General features: G+C 45.5%; 1 protein-coding gene across 1 annotated transcript in view; it reads right to left on the bottom strand.

Annotated features, from left to right (window-relative positions):
• MST1R (macrophage stimulating 1 receptor) overlaps positions 1 to 16,693 on the bottom strand; it is a 39,807-nt gene that overhangs the window by 9,535 nt on the left and 13,579 nt on the right. Inside the window, exons 5-15 of the mRNA XM_044676771.1 lie at positions 14,668 to 14,847; positions 12,952 to 13,077; positions 11,429 to 11,599; positions 10,579 to 10,739; positions 7,540 to 7,699; positions 7,274 to 7,410; positions 4,204 to 4,365; positions 3,811 to 3,904; positions 3,352 to 3,564; positions 2,979 to 3,125; positions 2,320 to 2,482 (exon numbers count right to left, since the gene is read on the bottom strand). Of these exons, the coding sequence (XP_044532706.1) occupies positions 2,320 to 2,482; positions 2,979 to 3,125; positions 3,352 to 3,564; positions 3,811 to 3,904; positions 4,204 to 4,365; positions 7,274 to 7,410; positions 7,540 to 7,699; positions 10,579 to 10,739; positions 11,429 to 11,599; positions 12,952 to 13,077; positions 14,668 to 14,847 (1,714 nt within the window). The remainder of the gene's footprint in view (positions 1 to 2,319; positions 2,483 to 2,978; positions 3,126 to 3,351; positions 3,565 to 3,810; positions 3,905 to 4,203; positions 4,366 to 7,273; positions 7,411 to 7,539; positions 7,700 to 10,578; positions 10,740 to 11,428; positions 11,600 to 12,951; positions 13,078 to 14,667; positions 14,848 to 16,693) is intronic.

Below are 16,693 nucleotides of genomic sequence, written 5' to 3'. Positions count from 1 at the left end.
CCCCTCCCCTTCCTTCTCCCCTTGCCGTATACTGTTCTTCATAACCATCAAACTCCAGAATTGAGATCCCAGTAATTCTTCAGGCAGGACCAGATGATGAGAGCCACAGGGTTAGTACCCTGTTGTGACTTCATGTGGCCTGCTGACTAGGCAAAACCAACACTTAGCCATTGACAACTTATAATGAACAGCCTCTGGCCAATCTAATAATTCTTGTATTAGTCTCCTTTCAAGTTCTTCCAATGTCTTTCCATATAAAGTGGCATTATCCAGCTAAACAAATATATCTAAGTAACCCACATCATCCACTCTTTGCTCCAGCAGGAAAGATCTAGGAGAAACCCTCTGAGGCATGGGTTCAGAATGAACAGAATTCCACAGGATTATTGAAGGGGGTCTTCTTACTTCCCCCTGCCATGAGGTTTAGGTAGTCCCTAATGGCAGATCTAACACAGAGAGTCACTGGTGGCCCAGCAGATAAAGCCAAGCATTGAAAAAAAACAAAAATCCTTACCTCCTGTCTTAGAATGAACACTATGTATTGGTTCCAAAGGCTAGGCAATGGGGGTTAAGTGACTTGCCCAGGGTCACTCAGTTAGGAAGTGTCTGAGGCCAGATTTGAACCCAGGACCTCCCATCTCTAGGCTTGGCTCTCCATCTACTGAGCCACCCAGCTGCCCCCAGTGAGCTTACATTCTAAGGGGAGAGAGAAGCTGTATAAAAAGTCACCTACAAGGCATACACAGAGTTGCTGGAAGGAAGTGTTAGAGGGGCAGGCATTCATAGTTCTGGGTAGAGAGAGATGGGGAAAGAAAGCCTCCTACATGAGGTGGCATTTGGCCTGAGTCTCAAAGGAAGCCGGGGATTCTAAGAGTTGGAGGTGAGGAGGGAGACCATAGATAAGTAGGCATTCCTTTAACAACCTCATGAGATGGCTTCTTCCACTTTGAGAGGCAACAAACATTTATGATGTGCCAGGCACATTTCACATATTATCTGATTTGGTCCTCACAACAGTCCTGGAAGGGAGGTGCTATTATTATCACCCCTATTTTACAGATGGAGAAACGGAGGCAAACAGAAATGTGTGTGTGTGTGACAGGGTCATGGCATGAGGGTCAGGCAAGGCAAGGGTATAGGGATGATTGTCATGAGTGAGCAGGGGTCTAAGAAGACTGGAAAGGAAAGAAGGGGCCAGGAGATAAAGATCTTTAAATGCCGCCAAATAAAGGAGCTTGTTCTATTTTATCCCAGAGGTAATAGGGAGCCACTGGAATTCTTGAGTGGCAGGGTGGGGGACTGGGGGGAGGGTGATACCGTCAGACCTACACTTTAAGAAAATCACTTTGGCAGCTGTGTGGAGGATGAATTCGAGTGGGGAGAGACTCCCTCTGCGCTCAGTAGATACTTAATAATTTTTTGATTGATTGATAATAGACATGCAAGTTTCTGAGTCATCGTGCAGAGCATAATGGGTGCTATCATGAATTATAATTCTCCATTGTTGGAGCCTGGTCCCAAGGGCACAGACTTAGAATAACAAGTCACCAGAGCTTGGGCTGGGAGCTCAGAAAGCAGAACATAGATTGGCAGAGCTGGGAGGGACCTTAGAACCCAGAACATCAACTAGCAGACCTGGCAAGGGCCTTAGAACCCAGAACATTGGAATGTTAGAGCGGGAAGGGGGACTCACAACAGAGAGTAAAAAATAGCAGAGGTGGGACAATCTTTGGAGATCACACAGTTCAACCTTCTCATTTTAGAGCTGAGGCCTCCATGGGGAGAAGTGATGTGGCCAGATTACCCTGGAGCCAGTGCAGAGCCAGGTCTAAAATGCAGTTGTTTTTTTTTTATTCCAAAGTGTTTAGCCCAACCTGCACCTAAATAAATTCCTTTAACAATGTGACCAACAAGCTTTTTTTTTTAAGTGTCTGAGATCAAATTCGAACTTGGGGTTCCCTGACTCCAGACCCAGTACTCTATCGGGGTGTACTCTACTTAATCACTTAATCTATGCTATGGCACCTCCATCTCTCTGCCTCTAACTATTGGGATGTTTTTTCTTACACTGAGATAAAATCTGCCTCTTTCATTTCTATCTTGCTGTCCAATTTGTACTCTACCATCCAATCTCAAGCTACTCCCATGTCAGGGCCACAAAGACACGGGGCCCAGCCAGTTGAAACCACTATTCCATTGGGGCCCATGAGCACCTGGAGGGATGATGTCACCCGACACCCATTCAGCTTCCCAGATTGTTAGGGGGATGAATAGATAGATGTAAGGGTGAGGGGAGGCTGGGGAGACAGAGAGACTCACCTTGCCTCTTAATCTTCTTTCTCCAGAACCTGAAAAGCAGTAAGGATAGGATGCAGGCTGCCAGTATGATGATGATCAAGAACACTCCGATGAAGATTTGTAGGAACTGTGAGGAGCTCTGCACCACGTTACCGATGTTCTGACATACCCCATTAATGCAGATCTAGGGACCAACCAGATCGAGCTTAGACCCCTTGGGCTTTGAACCCAGGCAGGCTAAGCCTTATCGTGCCAGAGCCCAGGTTGGTATAACACTACCCACTCCCCAGCAGCCTCCCTCTCACAACTCCACTTCTGGCTTCCCTGGATCTGTTAGATAAGCTTTCAACTTATCTAATGGGCTGGGGAGCCTTGAGCCTCCATGACACACTCCATGATGGTGTGCCTTCCCCTTGCCCTGATGAGGCTGCCCAAGTGTTGCTAGAAGCTCTCTGCTGTGATCCCACTCTTGGGACTACTGAGCAAAATCACCCCTCCCAGATGGCAGGGGATCTGCGATGGCAGAAGTGGGCCCAGGGTTTAGGAGCCCTGTATTCGAGGGCTCTGGCTCCAGTTGTTCTTCCCTTACTCCTCCAGTTCTATGCTTAGACTGGGAATCTGAAGTTCAGAGAGACAAGGGGACTGCTGCTGAGACCTCAGGAGCCCAGAAATCTCTCTACCTGCAGGGGAGCTCCACCATGGGGGATGGACAGGGTGGGAGGAACATAGCAGATCACGGGATTATTCTTCAGGTTGGCATGACAGCTCTGGCCACCCACAGTCATGTTCACATCCATGCAGGAGGCCACAGCGCTTAGTCCCGAAATCTGCAGGGAATCCCATCCTTGTGAACAGGACATATGCTTTCTCCCCTACCCCTCCTCCAACCAAGTCCCTTTTCTCCATTGCCATTAACCTCTCCCCAAAGCCACCTCTGATTTCCTTCTTCTCCTGCCAGTGGCTTCCCATTCCCAGGAGGCCAGGGCTCTCTTGGATTCAAGGGTCCAGGAGCTCAAGCCTCAATTGCTTCCCTCCCCCAGCCCCTATACAAACCTTCATTTCCACAGAGCCCTGCTCAATCTTCAGAGGACCCAGACGGGAATGGATGTGGGGCTTGGAGTAGAATGGAAAATTGGAGCTGGAGTAGAGGATGGAGCCATCTCCACTGATTCTCAGAATGCCCCATACTGGTCCCCGACCTGGCAGGTTATCATAGGCAGGAGCCACGCATACACGTTCAGTGGGGAGAGTTGTATTGTTGCATTCCTGAGGGCCAAAGATAGAGAAGCTTATGGGCTGGTCAAAACTCTAGCTCTGGATCCAGTATATGAAGGAGATCTCTGCCCCTGGAGAGATTGCGGAGCATCCACCTCCACTTGGGGGACGAACCTTGACAATACTTCTTCCCAGTACCTAACATGGAGGTTGAGGTCCAGCATGACTTATACAAGCTGAAGTGGGAAGGAAAGAGAGGGAAAAGTCTCAGAAAAAAACTACCTAAGGTCTGCTCACCAGGGTCTTCATTTTCTTGTGCTCATCCTCAAAGGTGGTAACCATCTGCCACACAGCATCCAGATTCTGGCCCCGGATGGTAATGCGGGAGCCACTGGGGAAGGTGAGAAAAGGATTTTATTTTCTGTCCCCTTTCCCAGAAGAATCCTCTGGAGAACAAAAGCCCCCAGGAAGGAGAGGGGGAACCACCTACACCCAGGAATGCTTGAGTCAAGGGGGGAACCAGAATCTACCCAAAGGATAGTGGGGCCCTGAGAAGACATACCCCAAAGGGAAACATAGACCTAGAATTAAGAGTTATTGATAAACCCCCAGTAACTCCTCAAATCCTCATTTGGGATTGGGGGTGGAGAAAGGGAAAGTGATTAGACAAAGGGAAACATGGGAACTCACGAATAACTGCAATTGGGGGAGATGCTGAAGATTTTGGGATTGTTCCGATATTGGAAAGACCAAGAGGGAGGGATCTCAGCACCCCCAATGTACAAGCTGATGGGGACACTGGCCTCAGCCCCTCCTGGTGGTGTGCTACACAGAAGCTGCTGTTCATCCGTTCTGGGGGAAGATAGGAGAAGGAAAAAAAAAAAAAGACTGTTTACTAAGAGGCCCTTCTTCTTCCATTCCCAACTATCTCCTCTACATCTCAAAACCTTCTGACATCATCTCCTATTCTCTTCTCCTTTATTCCAGTCTCTGATAAACAACGGGCAATCCTCCAGGGCCAAATGCAACTCCTCTTAGACCCTTGATCCCATCCCCTTCTATCTCCTCTGACATACTACAATACAATCACTGAGGAAGGTGAGAAAAGGACTTTATTTTCTGTCCCCCTTCCTATAAGAATCCTGCTCCTGCTCTCCTACTCTTCGATCTTTCCCTTTCAATTGGCTTATCTCTGGCTGCTTATAAGCTCTCCCATAGCTTGCCTTGACCCTACCATCTCCTTCAACTATTATAGTATCTTTCCTCTATTTCATAGCCAAATTCCTAGAAAGAACTATAAATATTTACATATTGCTTCTACTTCCTCTCTTCTAATTCACTTATCAACCCTTTGCAGTCTGGCTTCTGATCACATCACTTAACTGAAAATGCCCTCTCCAAAGCTTCCAATGATCTCTTAGTTGCCAAATCTGGTGATCTTTTGCAATCCTTTTCCACCACTGCAGTATTTGGCACCAAGGACCACCATTCCTCCTGGATACTCCTTCCCCTCCAGGGTTTTTATGACACTGCAGTCTCTGGGTTCTCTTCTTACCTGTCTGTTCTTTCTCAGTCTCTTTTGCTGCCATCATTCATAGATCACCTCCTAACAGTGACAGATTCCCCAAGGTTTTGTCCTAGGCTGTCTTCTCTCCCCTCCCTACACTTATTCTTGGTGATCTTATCAACTTCCAGCTCAATGTAGATGATGCTCAGACCTATATATCCATCCCTAGTCTTTCTCCTGAGCATGAGTCCTGCAGCTTATTCAACATTGTAATATCCTGTAGACGCCTTAAATTCAATAAAACAGAGCTCATCATCTTTCCCCCAAAATTCACCCCTCCTCTCAACTTCTCTATTTCTGTCCAGGGTGCCACTATTCATTCACTCATGGTAGCAGTCTCAGTGTAATTCTCAATTCCTCATTCTCTCATCCCACAAATCAAATTAAGTTTTATCCAAAACATCTCCTTTGGAAAGACCATTGGGAGTTGAACAGAGGCAGATCAAAACAGACTATCTTTCGCATCAGTGTATTTACAGTTTTATTTTGGGGGTTTGGTTTCATATGACGGAGCTCTTGCAACAATTATCAATATGGAAGTGTGTTTTATGTAACAATAAAAATAAAATAAAAAAAAAAAAAAACAAAACCACATCTCTTTCATTCAGCTAGGTTGTTGGAGAGGATAGAGGGCTGGGCCTAGAGTCAGAAGACCTGAGTTCAAAGTCAACCTCTGATACTTATTATTTGTATGTGATCTTGGACATTTTAAATCACTTAACCTCTGTTTGCTTCAGTTCCTCATCTGTAAAATGGTGATAATAATAGTGCCTATCTTCCAGGGTTGTTGGGAGAATCAGACGAGATCATAATTGTAAAGTAGCTAGCGTAGTTCCTGGCACATAACAAACACTATATAAGTATTAGCTATTCTTCTTCTTTTTTCTCCATAGCCACAACCTCAGTTCAGACCTTACTGCCTTTGAATCAGTCTCCTTGCCTCTGGGCTTTCTCATCTCCAACCTATATAGCTTCCAAAATGACATTCCTAAAATATAGGTCTGACTGTGTCACTTCCCTGACCCAGAAGCTCTGGGGGTTCCCTATAATCTCTTGAATAAAACACAAACTTCTTTCTTTCCAGCCTTACTATACATTCTTCCCTTGACATACTAAGTCCAATTGACTTTCTTGCTTTTCCTCAAACAAACTATTTGTTCTCTTAGTTCTCTGCCTTTGCATAGGTTGTCCCCCAAGCCTAGAATTTACTCTCGCCCTCCCCTCTGACTCTCAGAACCTCTGATTTCATTCAAAGCTCAATGTAAATGCTACTTGCCTTGTATGTACATTTTAAATGCACGTGTATGCTATGAAGATGGGATTCACTTTCCTCTGCCCATTTTTAGATTTAATCATCAGAAGTGTATACACCCCACTTATCCTTAAGTATGGGGAGGTCTGTGATCCACATGTGAGATAGTGGGTGACAAATCAGAATCCACTGAATGCCCCCTGGGCAGTCCTAAGCAAAGCTTTATCTGTAATTCATCCACGTAAAGTGGAAGGAAGGCACAGGAAGTGACTAAAGGAATGGTTTTTAAAAGTGGCAAGAATTTCCTGTGAGGAGATCTTTCACTTTTAACTTGAACTTGAAGGAGCTCCAGCTTGGGACCTTGGACTGCTCCTGGACTTTTCCCTTAGAACTACCATGTGGGTGAGTGAAAAAGACTAATTCCTTTTCCTGGCTTTTCTGAAAGGTACTAGCCTCAAGCGATGCCTCTTAATGGTTAAAACCCTTGTGTAATTTACCTCTGGGCCCCCTTTGCTGGGGCCTCTAAAGCCTTGCCTGGTTTGGACCAGGCCAGAGTAATTATCTTCTCTCTCTGATTTCCTTAACTTTCACTCTTTCCCTCTATTTTATAAATAAATTGTTTAAAAAGTCATTCTGACTTGAGTAATAATTAAGGTGACCACATTTCTCATAAATTTAGTCCAACCTTTAATTTTTATCCCTTACAATGCATATATCATCTCCCACCATCTTCAGAGAGAATATAAGCCTGTCAGGGCAATGACTGGTTTGTTTTTATATCTTTGTATTTCCAAGACTTAAGCACAATAAACTGCACACAGTTAGTGCTTTATAAATGCTCATGGATTGCTTTCCCCTCAGAAAGAGAATAATACATCATAGCAACAAGTACCCTCTAACCATGCCCAGGTGCCATCCTTCAGTGCCAAGGCATTACTCACCGATTAAGGTGACATTCGGTTCCATTAACCAACACCAGACGACTGGTCCCTACGTTCAGGTTTTGTCCTTTGATGGTGAGCTGAGTGCCACCGGCCTGAGGGCCAAACAGGGGGACAATGGATGTCACCACTGGCTCCTACCCAGATACACAGGAGAAAAGCCAAAAGAACATCTGATCAGCAACCCAATGTCTACCACTTTGGCTCAGTCTCCCAGCACACCCCTGCTACCTCCCCTACTCACCCATGACAATAAAAAAACTCACCACAAAGGAGAAACCACTCAGGACTGAAGACCCATTCAGCTGAAATGGATATTTGGAAGTTATTGCTGAGACGGTGAGGGTGACATTTGCAGGACCAGGAGCCTGTGAACTTGATGCCACCAGCAGACATTCTAACTGTTCCACAAAGTCCTTCTTGGAACTTGGGAGGTCCAGGGGAAAAATTAGTACAGTTGAAATCTTATGTCCAAAACCTTCCCTCTTGCCCACTTCAGATCCTCCCAAACTTCATCTTACTCACCTATGATACTTTCTAGCTAACAAGTCAACAAGCATTTATTAAGCTACTAATTCTAGACACTTTGTGGTAAAAACACTAAGGACACAAAGAAAAGCAAAAAATAGTTCCTGCTCTCAAAGACCTCACAGTCTAATGTGGGGCACAACATGTAAATAACTATGTACAAAAGGGACATATGCAGGGTAGGTTGCAGATAATCAGCAGAGAGAAGCAACTAATATTAATAGGGATCAGGAGAGGCTCCTTGAAGGTGAGCTTATAAGTGGGATCTGAGTTATTACCTATAATTGGTAAAAGAAAATCTTTTAAAAATAAGCAAGATCTGAAAGAAGCCAGAAAGCAGAGATGAGGAGGAAGAGCATCCTGGGCATGAGAAAGGGCAAGTGATCATGAGCAGAGTTAGGAGATGGACTCAGCCCTTACCCTGGCATCTGAGACTCTCCAAAATCTGGACCCAATCTCCCTTTCTGGCTTTGTCTCCTAATTCTGCCCATCATATAACCTGTCCTAATCTGCCTGAACTACTTACTACTCCCCAAATATACTTTAACTTTTGCTCATGCCTGAAATCTTCAACACTTACTCTATCAAATGAGATAATATGTGTAAAGCACTTCGCGCAATGCCTGGCACACATAAGCACTTAGTAAATGCTTGGTTCCCCTTTTCTCTGAATCTATTTCTGCTTATGGCTATAAAGTCCATCCTTCAGGGCCCAACTCAAATGCCACCTCTCTCAGGGGGGGAAATTTCCCTTTTTTAACCCTTTATACTAAAGATTAGTTCTAAGGCAGAAGAGCAGTAGGGCTAGGCATTTGGGTTTAAGTCATATAGCTAGGGAGTATCTGAGACCAGATTTGAAACCAGGACATCCTGTCTCCAGGCCTGGCTCTCTATCTATTGGACCACCTAGATGTCCCTCTCCATATCTCTAATAGAATTAATCATAGTTCCCAGTAGGGTACTCTTACGAGTCTTGTACATCGATCTGACTGTGAGGTCCTAGAAGGCAAAGACTAGATCTTGATCAATTCAGTCAATTTTTATTAAATGCCTACTAAGTGTAAGACTCTGTACTAGAGACACAAAAACAGAAGAGTACCTGCCCTCAAGGACATTACAACCTAGTAAGATAATAAAACAAATAGGCAAACCACTACAATACATAAGTTAAGTAAAACATAAGTTAAGTACACAGGTGAGGCCATAGAGAGAAGGATGAGAAGATTAGGGAGGGATTGATTGCTTCTAGCTGGGGGAGTGAGTGAATTGGGGAAGGGTATGTGGAGAAGAACTTGAGGAACTGATGCAGAGTGAAAGGAGCAGAACCAGGAAAACAGTATACACAGAGACTGATACACTGTGGCACAAGAATGTAATGGACTTCTCTACTAGCAGCAATGCAATGATCCAGGACAATTCTGAGGGATTTATGGAAAAGAACACTACCCACATTCAGAGGAAGAAAAAAGAACTTGAGCCACATCTTTAAGAAAGAAAAGGGTCAGGGCAGATAGGCAGCACAGTGGATAGAGTGCTAGGGCTGGAGTTAGGAAGACCTAGGTTCAAATCTGATCTCAGACACTTCCTAACTGTGTAACCCTGGGCAAGTCACCTCACTCTGATTGCCCAGCCCTTGCTGCTCTTCTGTCTTGGAGTTGATACTAAAAAAGAAGATAAAGTTAAAAAAAAAAAAGACAAAGAAAGAGAAGGATTTCAATAGATTGAAATGAGGAGAGTGTTCCAGGAATGGAACAACAACCTTTGCAAATGAGCAGAGGTGGGAAAAGAACATCCCAAGACTGGAGAATAGGCAGTAATCCAGTCTGTCTGCAGCACAGACTGAAATAAGGTTGAAAAAAGGAAGACTGAAGTCTTTAGTGCTGAGGTAAGGAGTCTGGATTATCTCCTGGAGAAAATGGGGGACCACTGAGAGAAGCCTTCTGAAGTAGGTCAGTAACATGGTTAGATTTGTACATATTAAGATGATTATGTGTGAAGGATGTGAAGGATGGATGGGAGAGGGGAGAGAACACAGGCTGGGAGACCCCTTAGGAGATTATGACACATGAGACATGAGGAAAGCCTGAGCTAAGGTGAGGGCTGATGAAAAGAGGATGAATGGGAGAGATGTTATGGAGGTGAAAAACAAGACTTGTCAATTGACTGGATATGGATGGGGTGGGGGTGGGAGGTGAGGGAGAGAGGAGTCCAAGATGGCTCTGAGCTTCAGTGCTTTGGATGAATGGATGGATGGCGGTGCCAGGAATAGAAACAGGGAATTTGAGATGAGGTATAGGTTTGGGAGGAAGGAAAAGAAAAAACCTACTGATTTAGCCTTATTTACCTCTGTCTCTCCCACAGCACCCACAGCACATGGCCTTGAACATGGCAGGTGATCAGTAAATGCTTGCTGAATTTGAATTCTGAATTTTTATTACATATCATCCCTCACACTGGTGTAGCAATTTATAGTTTCCAGAGTACCTTCCCATCTCTCCTTGGGACCTCGTAAACAACTGAGAGAGAGGGAAGGAGGGAGAACTAGGATTATTATTCCCATTTTACAGATAGGGAAACTGAGAGATCTAGAGAAGAGACATGATGAATCCAAGGTCAAACAAGAAACTGCATTGAGATAAGAACCTGAGTCCCCTGGCTCCCACCTGGGTGATGTGCCAGCTAGGATGGACAGAGGGAGAGAATGCAGTGGGTGCCTACAGGGATAAAGGAGAACAGGTCCCTAGCAGTCCAGGAATGTAGGGGGAACGTGCACGTACTTCAGTTGGGAGGTGACCACAGGCTGCCCCTGGCAGGGACTCTGGCCCACAGTGACTTTCCATTGATCCTTTGGGGTCAGATTCTGGAAGTGGCTGTGGAAGTTAGAGCCACATATTGTCAGCTTTGTACTGCCCTTCACGGGTCCGCTTTTGGGGTGGAACTGTAACAGACATAGACCATGTATGTGTGTGTTGGGAGAAACAACCCCCCGCCCACCCCCCAGAATTCTAGATCCTAATGAAGTTGGAAGAAAGTGTTCTTCCTAAGGCCTGAAGACATGCCAGGAAAATCCAGCAGGTCTCGCCTCATCCTTCTCTAACTGCCCCAGCCTATGGTTTCCTTCTTCCTCCTCTGATCTCCTACCTTCCCTAGAGCAACAGTTTTTAACAAGGGGGTCTGTGAACTTATTTTTATTTATATTTTCATAACTATTTCAACATAACGGGTTTTCTTTGTAAGCTATATATTTTATTTTCTGCCTTTCAAAAACATGATTCTGACAAGGGGTCCATAGACTTCAGCAGATGCTGCCCATGGAGTCCAGGGCACACCAAAAAGTAAGGATCCCTGCCTGATGTACTCATCCCTTTGTGTACAGCACCTAGTAGGTCTCTCCAGCCAAAGTGTGAGATCCCTGCAGGCATGGCCTGTGTCTGTTCCTCCTCTGGCCCCTACTCTACCTAGCACTCTGAGACCGTGAATTCTGTAGGTATATTGGGGAACTAAGGAGGCAGATTTTGGTCAGGGCTGCATGACTTGATTTGAATATTTCTTCCTGAGTTGGTTCAGGAGAAAGAATAGCTGCTCTGGGAGTGGGCATAGAGGGGCAGGGGCAAGAGATGACCATACCTCAGTAATATGGGGTGGGCAGGACTTCTGCTGCCAAGTACTTGGACACTCTTCTTGCCGGGCACAGACATCCCCACACCAACCACAGCCCATGAAGAGCTCAGCTTTCAGGCATCTTTTACAGGTCAGGAAGTGGCGGCAGCCAGGGCCTCGAATTGGCACCTTGAAGACCTGTGAAGAGAGGTGTGGCATTGGTCATATCAAGGGGCGGGGGGAGAGAGAGAGGGAAAGAGAGAGAGAGAGAAAGAGAGAGAGAGACAGAGAGACAGAGAGAGAGAGAGAGAGAGAGGAGGGGAAGAGAGAGGGAAAGGGAGAGAGGGAAAGGGAGGGAGAAAGAGAGAGGAGAGAGAGGGGGAGGGGAAGAGAGAGGGAAAGGGAGAGGAAGAAAGAGAAAGAGGGAAAGGGAAAAAGAGAGAGAGAGGGAGAAAGAGAGAGAGAAAGAGGGAGGGAAAAAGAGAGAGGGAGAGAGAGGGAGAAGGGAGAGGAAGAAAGAGAAGGAGAGGGAGAAAGAGAGAGAGAGAGAGGGAGAGGAAAAAAGAGGAGAGGGAGAGAGAGAAAGACCCTGTTCCTCACCCTTTTAAGCAGCCTTGGACTAAGGGCTGGGGACTTCCATAAGGGAATCTGGGAGGACTCTAGCCTGTCACCTCTTATAGCATGCACGCCTTATACTTCTATATCTTTACCATGTGCCATGTGCATTCTGAATATTATTGTTGTCTATTGCCATTTGTCTTATTCTTCCCCTAATCAGAGTTCCATCAAAGCATGAACCAGGCTTTCCCCTAATTCCTCTTTCACCATCTGCCCAAGTATCCATCCTAAGGCACACCTCTCATCAAGTCACACCTGCACTCAAAGGCCTTTGGTGGTTCCCTATTGTCTACCAAATAAGGTATCAACTTTGCTGGTATTCAAGACCCTCCACATTCTATCAAGCCCAGTTTCATTTAACTCTCCTTCATGTACCCCAAACAAAGAGAAGACACTCTGTGTCTTCTTATTTGACCTTTATCTAACTCTTTGTTATTCTTGTAATCCTGTAATCCACTTTGGTCCCCTTCTATCTCCATTTCCTAAAGTTTCTCTTTTCCTTCTAGGCCCATCTCAGGGCTGGACACCTCCATGAAGCCATCCTGACTCTGTGTCCCTTCCCCTCCATCTGTCCCCCTCAAGTAGGCAGGGATCACTCCCTCCTCAAATTTCTCTGAGTACTTTCCCCAGACCTGGCCAGGTCTGATTCTCTGATTCCCCCTGAACACATCAGATTACAAGCTGATTAGATTGGAATTCCTTGAAGGTAGGACCTGCATCATGTCTACTTTTTTATTTCTCATTAAGCAAAGGGCCCTTCCTGTCCTTGGAAGCTGGTTGTTTAATAAATGCTTCTGGAATTGAGATGAGGTCATTTCCCTTAAAGAAGGCCTGGCTAGGACTAGAGGGGTGCTCCCCATCCCCTTTGGTGACATCCCCCTGCAGGAAATGAAACCCATGTGTGTGCTCCCCATTGAAGGTCCAGGCTTTACTTTATTCCCAGAGCTGAAAAGCAGGTGGTTGCCAAGGCGGCTGACATCTCGATGCACAGGCTGGGAGGAGCCCAGGGAAAAGTTGGACACATAGAGCAAGTAGTTGAGCGATCTGAACAACTTCACCTGGAGCCGAAAAATAACATAAATAATGGACATTGCTTGAGAGTTTCCAACTTATAATACAGTCATCATAGCTAACATTCATGTAGTCCTTTAAAAACTGCCCCAGGGACAGCTGGTGGCTCAGTAGATGGAGAGTCAGGCCCAGAGATGGGAGGTTGTGGGTTCAAATCTGGCCTCAGCTACTTTTTAGCTGTGACCCTGAATAAATCATTTAACCCCCATTGCCTAGCCCTTACCATTTCTGTCTTAGAGTCAATACACAATATTTATTCTAAGATAGAAGGTGAAGTTTAAAAAAAAAAAAGCTAGTCCATGCTTGGCATATAACAACAACCCTTTGAAGTAGTCACTATCATTATCCCCATTTAACATCTAGGTGGCTCAAGGGATAGAGTACCAGGCCTAGAGATGGAAAGATGTGGCCTTAGACATTTCCTAGCTGTGTGACCCTAGACAAGTCACTTACTCCCAATTGCTTAGTCCTTACCCCTCTTCTCTCTTGGAAATGACATTTGTATTGGTTATAAGACACAAGACAAAGGTTTTTTATTATTTCTTTTATTTATTATTTATTATTTTTAGCTCCATTTTACAGATAAGAAACTTGAGGACCAGACAGGTTCAGTGACTTGCCTGGAGTAAGTGACTAAGGCTACTAGATTCAAACTCAAGTCTTCCCTATTCCAAGCCCCACACTCTAATCACTGTAGCACAATGGATAGAGAGCCAGATTTGGAGTCAGGAGGATCTGGGTTCAAATTTAGACTCAAGATACTTCCTAGCTGTGACCCTAAACAAGTCACTTAACCTCAACTGCCTAGCTCTTGCCTCTCTTCTCTCTTAGAATTGATATTAAGACAAGAGGTAAGAGTTATTAAGAAAAAATACATACATGGCAAAGAGACACATATTTAGTCATCCAGTTAACATCCATCTCTTAAACTAGGGGTTCTTTTTTTTTAACCCTTACCTTCTGTCTTAGAACCAATATTATGTAGTAGTAGAGTGGGAAGGGGTAGGGGTTAAGTGACTTGCTCAAGATCACACAGCTACATTTGAACACAGGACCTCCCATCTCTAGACCTGGCTCTCCATCCACTGAGCCACCCAGCTGTTCCCTAAACTGAATGATCTTAACCTGAGTTCTATAATCTTATTTTTTCTCAATTACATGTAAAAACAAATTTTAACATTATTTGTTTTTAAATTTCGAGTTCTAGATCCTCTCTTTCCCTCCCTCCTTGAGAAGGCAAACAATTTGTTGTAGAGTGCACATGTGCAGACATGCAAAACATAGTTCCTATTAGCCATGTTGTGAAAGAAAACAGACCCAAAACCCCTAAAAAAATTTTAAAAAGTTTAAAAAGTATGCTTTGATCTGCATTCAGACTCCATCAGTTCTCTCTCTGGAGGCGGACAGCATTTTTCAGCATGAGATCTTCAGAACTGTCTTGGATCTAGAATGATGGTTTCTACCCAGGTCCCTGGCCTCCAAGCCTAGAACTCTTTCCCCCCACACCCTGCTTCTTCTCTGCCAGAGTTCTTGGGTCCCCCACCAGACCCTCCGTGCAGTCGTGTTATCATTCTCACCTGTAGGATGCGCCCATCGGCAGTGCCCATGTGTGCCACAGTAGCATTGCCCTGATGGATAACGTGGATGGCTGTCAGGAGAACACTGTTCAGGTGCCCATTGAGAAGGTCCACTCGGGGGTGGTTGGTGGGGATCATGGTGGGGTAGTTCCAGCAGCTGATGTTGGAGCCCAGGGTAGGCTGCAGAGAGGATCAAGGGATGCCGAAGGAAAGAGTCAGTAGAATCAAGAAGAATTTCTACATGAAATGCAGGAATGACACAAAGAAATGCCTTCTTTTGCTCTCCACTATCTATCCACTTCTGATCCAGGCATCCGAGACCCTCCACATTAGACAGCTTTATTTCATTAACTCACCTCCATCCCCGCCGAGTCAATGGAAGACACTCTCTGAGTCTTACCCTACCTTCGTCCCCCGCCATGTTGGGCAGGAGGTCTTTGCTTAACAGACACCAAAATGAAGGCCTGGGGAGTTTAAGTTGTCTGAGGTTCCCCGGCTAGTCCATATTAGAACCTCCATTCAAACCTAGGTCTTTCCGGAGACCAAGACCCATAGTCTTTCTACTCTTCTAGCGGGTTCCCCAACGCTCTCTTACTCATCATCTTCCAGTCCTGACTTCATCCTTCCCTCCCACCCCCAGAGCCCCAATAGCCCAACAAAGCTGCCCACTGCCAACGCCTCATCCCACCCCCCTCTCAGCACACACACATTTCCTGTTTCCAGGATTGCCAAAGACTTTGCTCAGAGACCCGACAGAGCCGTGTCAGGGAATGGAGACGGTACAGCCAGATCACGCCTATGTTTGTGAAATGACGCACCGAGTCCAGCCCGCCTGACCCCTCCTTCCCCTTCCCAGAGCCCCTGGACGATGTCTTTGGCCCCAGGGAGAACCCCTCACTGACCCACACTCAAGGGAAACGAGCAGGTTGTCCAAGGAATACAGAGGAGTGACAGGATTTAGAGTGAAATTTAGAGTTGATTTTTTTTAAACCCTTATTTTCCATCTTCGACTCAATACTGCGTACAGGTTCCAAAGCAGAGAAAAGTGGTAAGGGCTGGGCTTTGGGGGTGAAGCGACTTGCCCAGGGGTCACCCGGCTAGGAAGTGTCTACGGCCAGATTTAAATCCTGCGTCCAAGCCTGGATCTCAATCTTCCAGAAATTTAGATGATTGAGTCCAACCTCTTCCTTTTACTAATAAAGAAACTGAGGACAAAGGGAAGTGGCTGGCCCATGGCCAGCTGGATAAGGAGTGGTCAAGGTTCAGACTCGAATCCTCTGATGCCCAATCTGTTACTCTTGCCTTGGACTATATCTAGCCAGTTCTTGCCCAAGAAGGGGAGCAGATATAGAAAGGGGGGCTGGGGGCTCCCACTCCAGGGAGGAAATCTGCAACATGTTCTCAGCATGACTCAGAGACAGGTGAGGCTCAGGCTAGGACACACATCAAGGCAAGCAGTCCCAGCCCAGGCCCTGCCTCACCCCGAGGGTCCCTTTCTCAGAAGCCCACAGCCCCACCCCAGGTAAATGATGACTATCAGCCCCCAAAATACAGGCATGAGAACAGACACAACGGAACTGGACAAGGTGCTCAGAACACTCCCAAAACTGTTATCACATGGGGTCTTCATACAAGCCCTAGGAGGGCCTCATGGGAGGCAGCAGTTTTTTTTTACTTTTTACTTTTTTATTATTTTATACATAATATAAAATAATATAAATAATATTATACTATATAATATTATCATTTACCTTTTTACTTTTTTATTGTTTTATATTTGTTATATGTATAACATATATTATTATTTACTTTTTTACTACATGTCCATTTTACAGAGGAGGTAACTGAAGTCCAGAGAACTGGTAGCAGAACTCAGGTCTCCCAATAACCAGGCCAGGGACCCTTTCTGAGGCACAGATTTCGAACATTTAGAGCTGGAAAAGACCCAAGAGCTCATTTCATCCAACCCCCTTCCTTTTGTAGAGGAAGGACGAGTCCCATTGGAAGGACTAGTCTAAGGGATACG

Source organism: Gracilinanus agilis, chromosome 1 (genome assembly GCF_016433145.1).
Source record: "Gracilinanus agilis isolate LMUSP501 chromosome 1, AgileGrace, whole genome shotgun sequence".
NCBI lineage: Eukaryota > Metazoa > Chordata > Mammalia > Didelphimorphia > Didelphidae > Gracilinanus > Gracilinanus agilis.
Note: the sequence above shows the minus strand (reverse complement) of the source record. Positions and strands in the feature narration are given on the sequence as shown.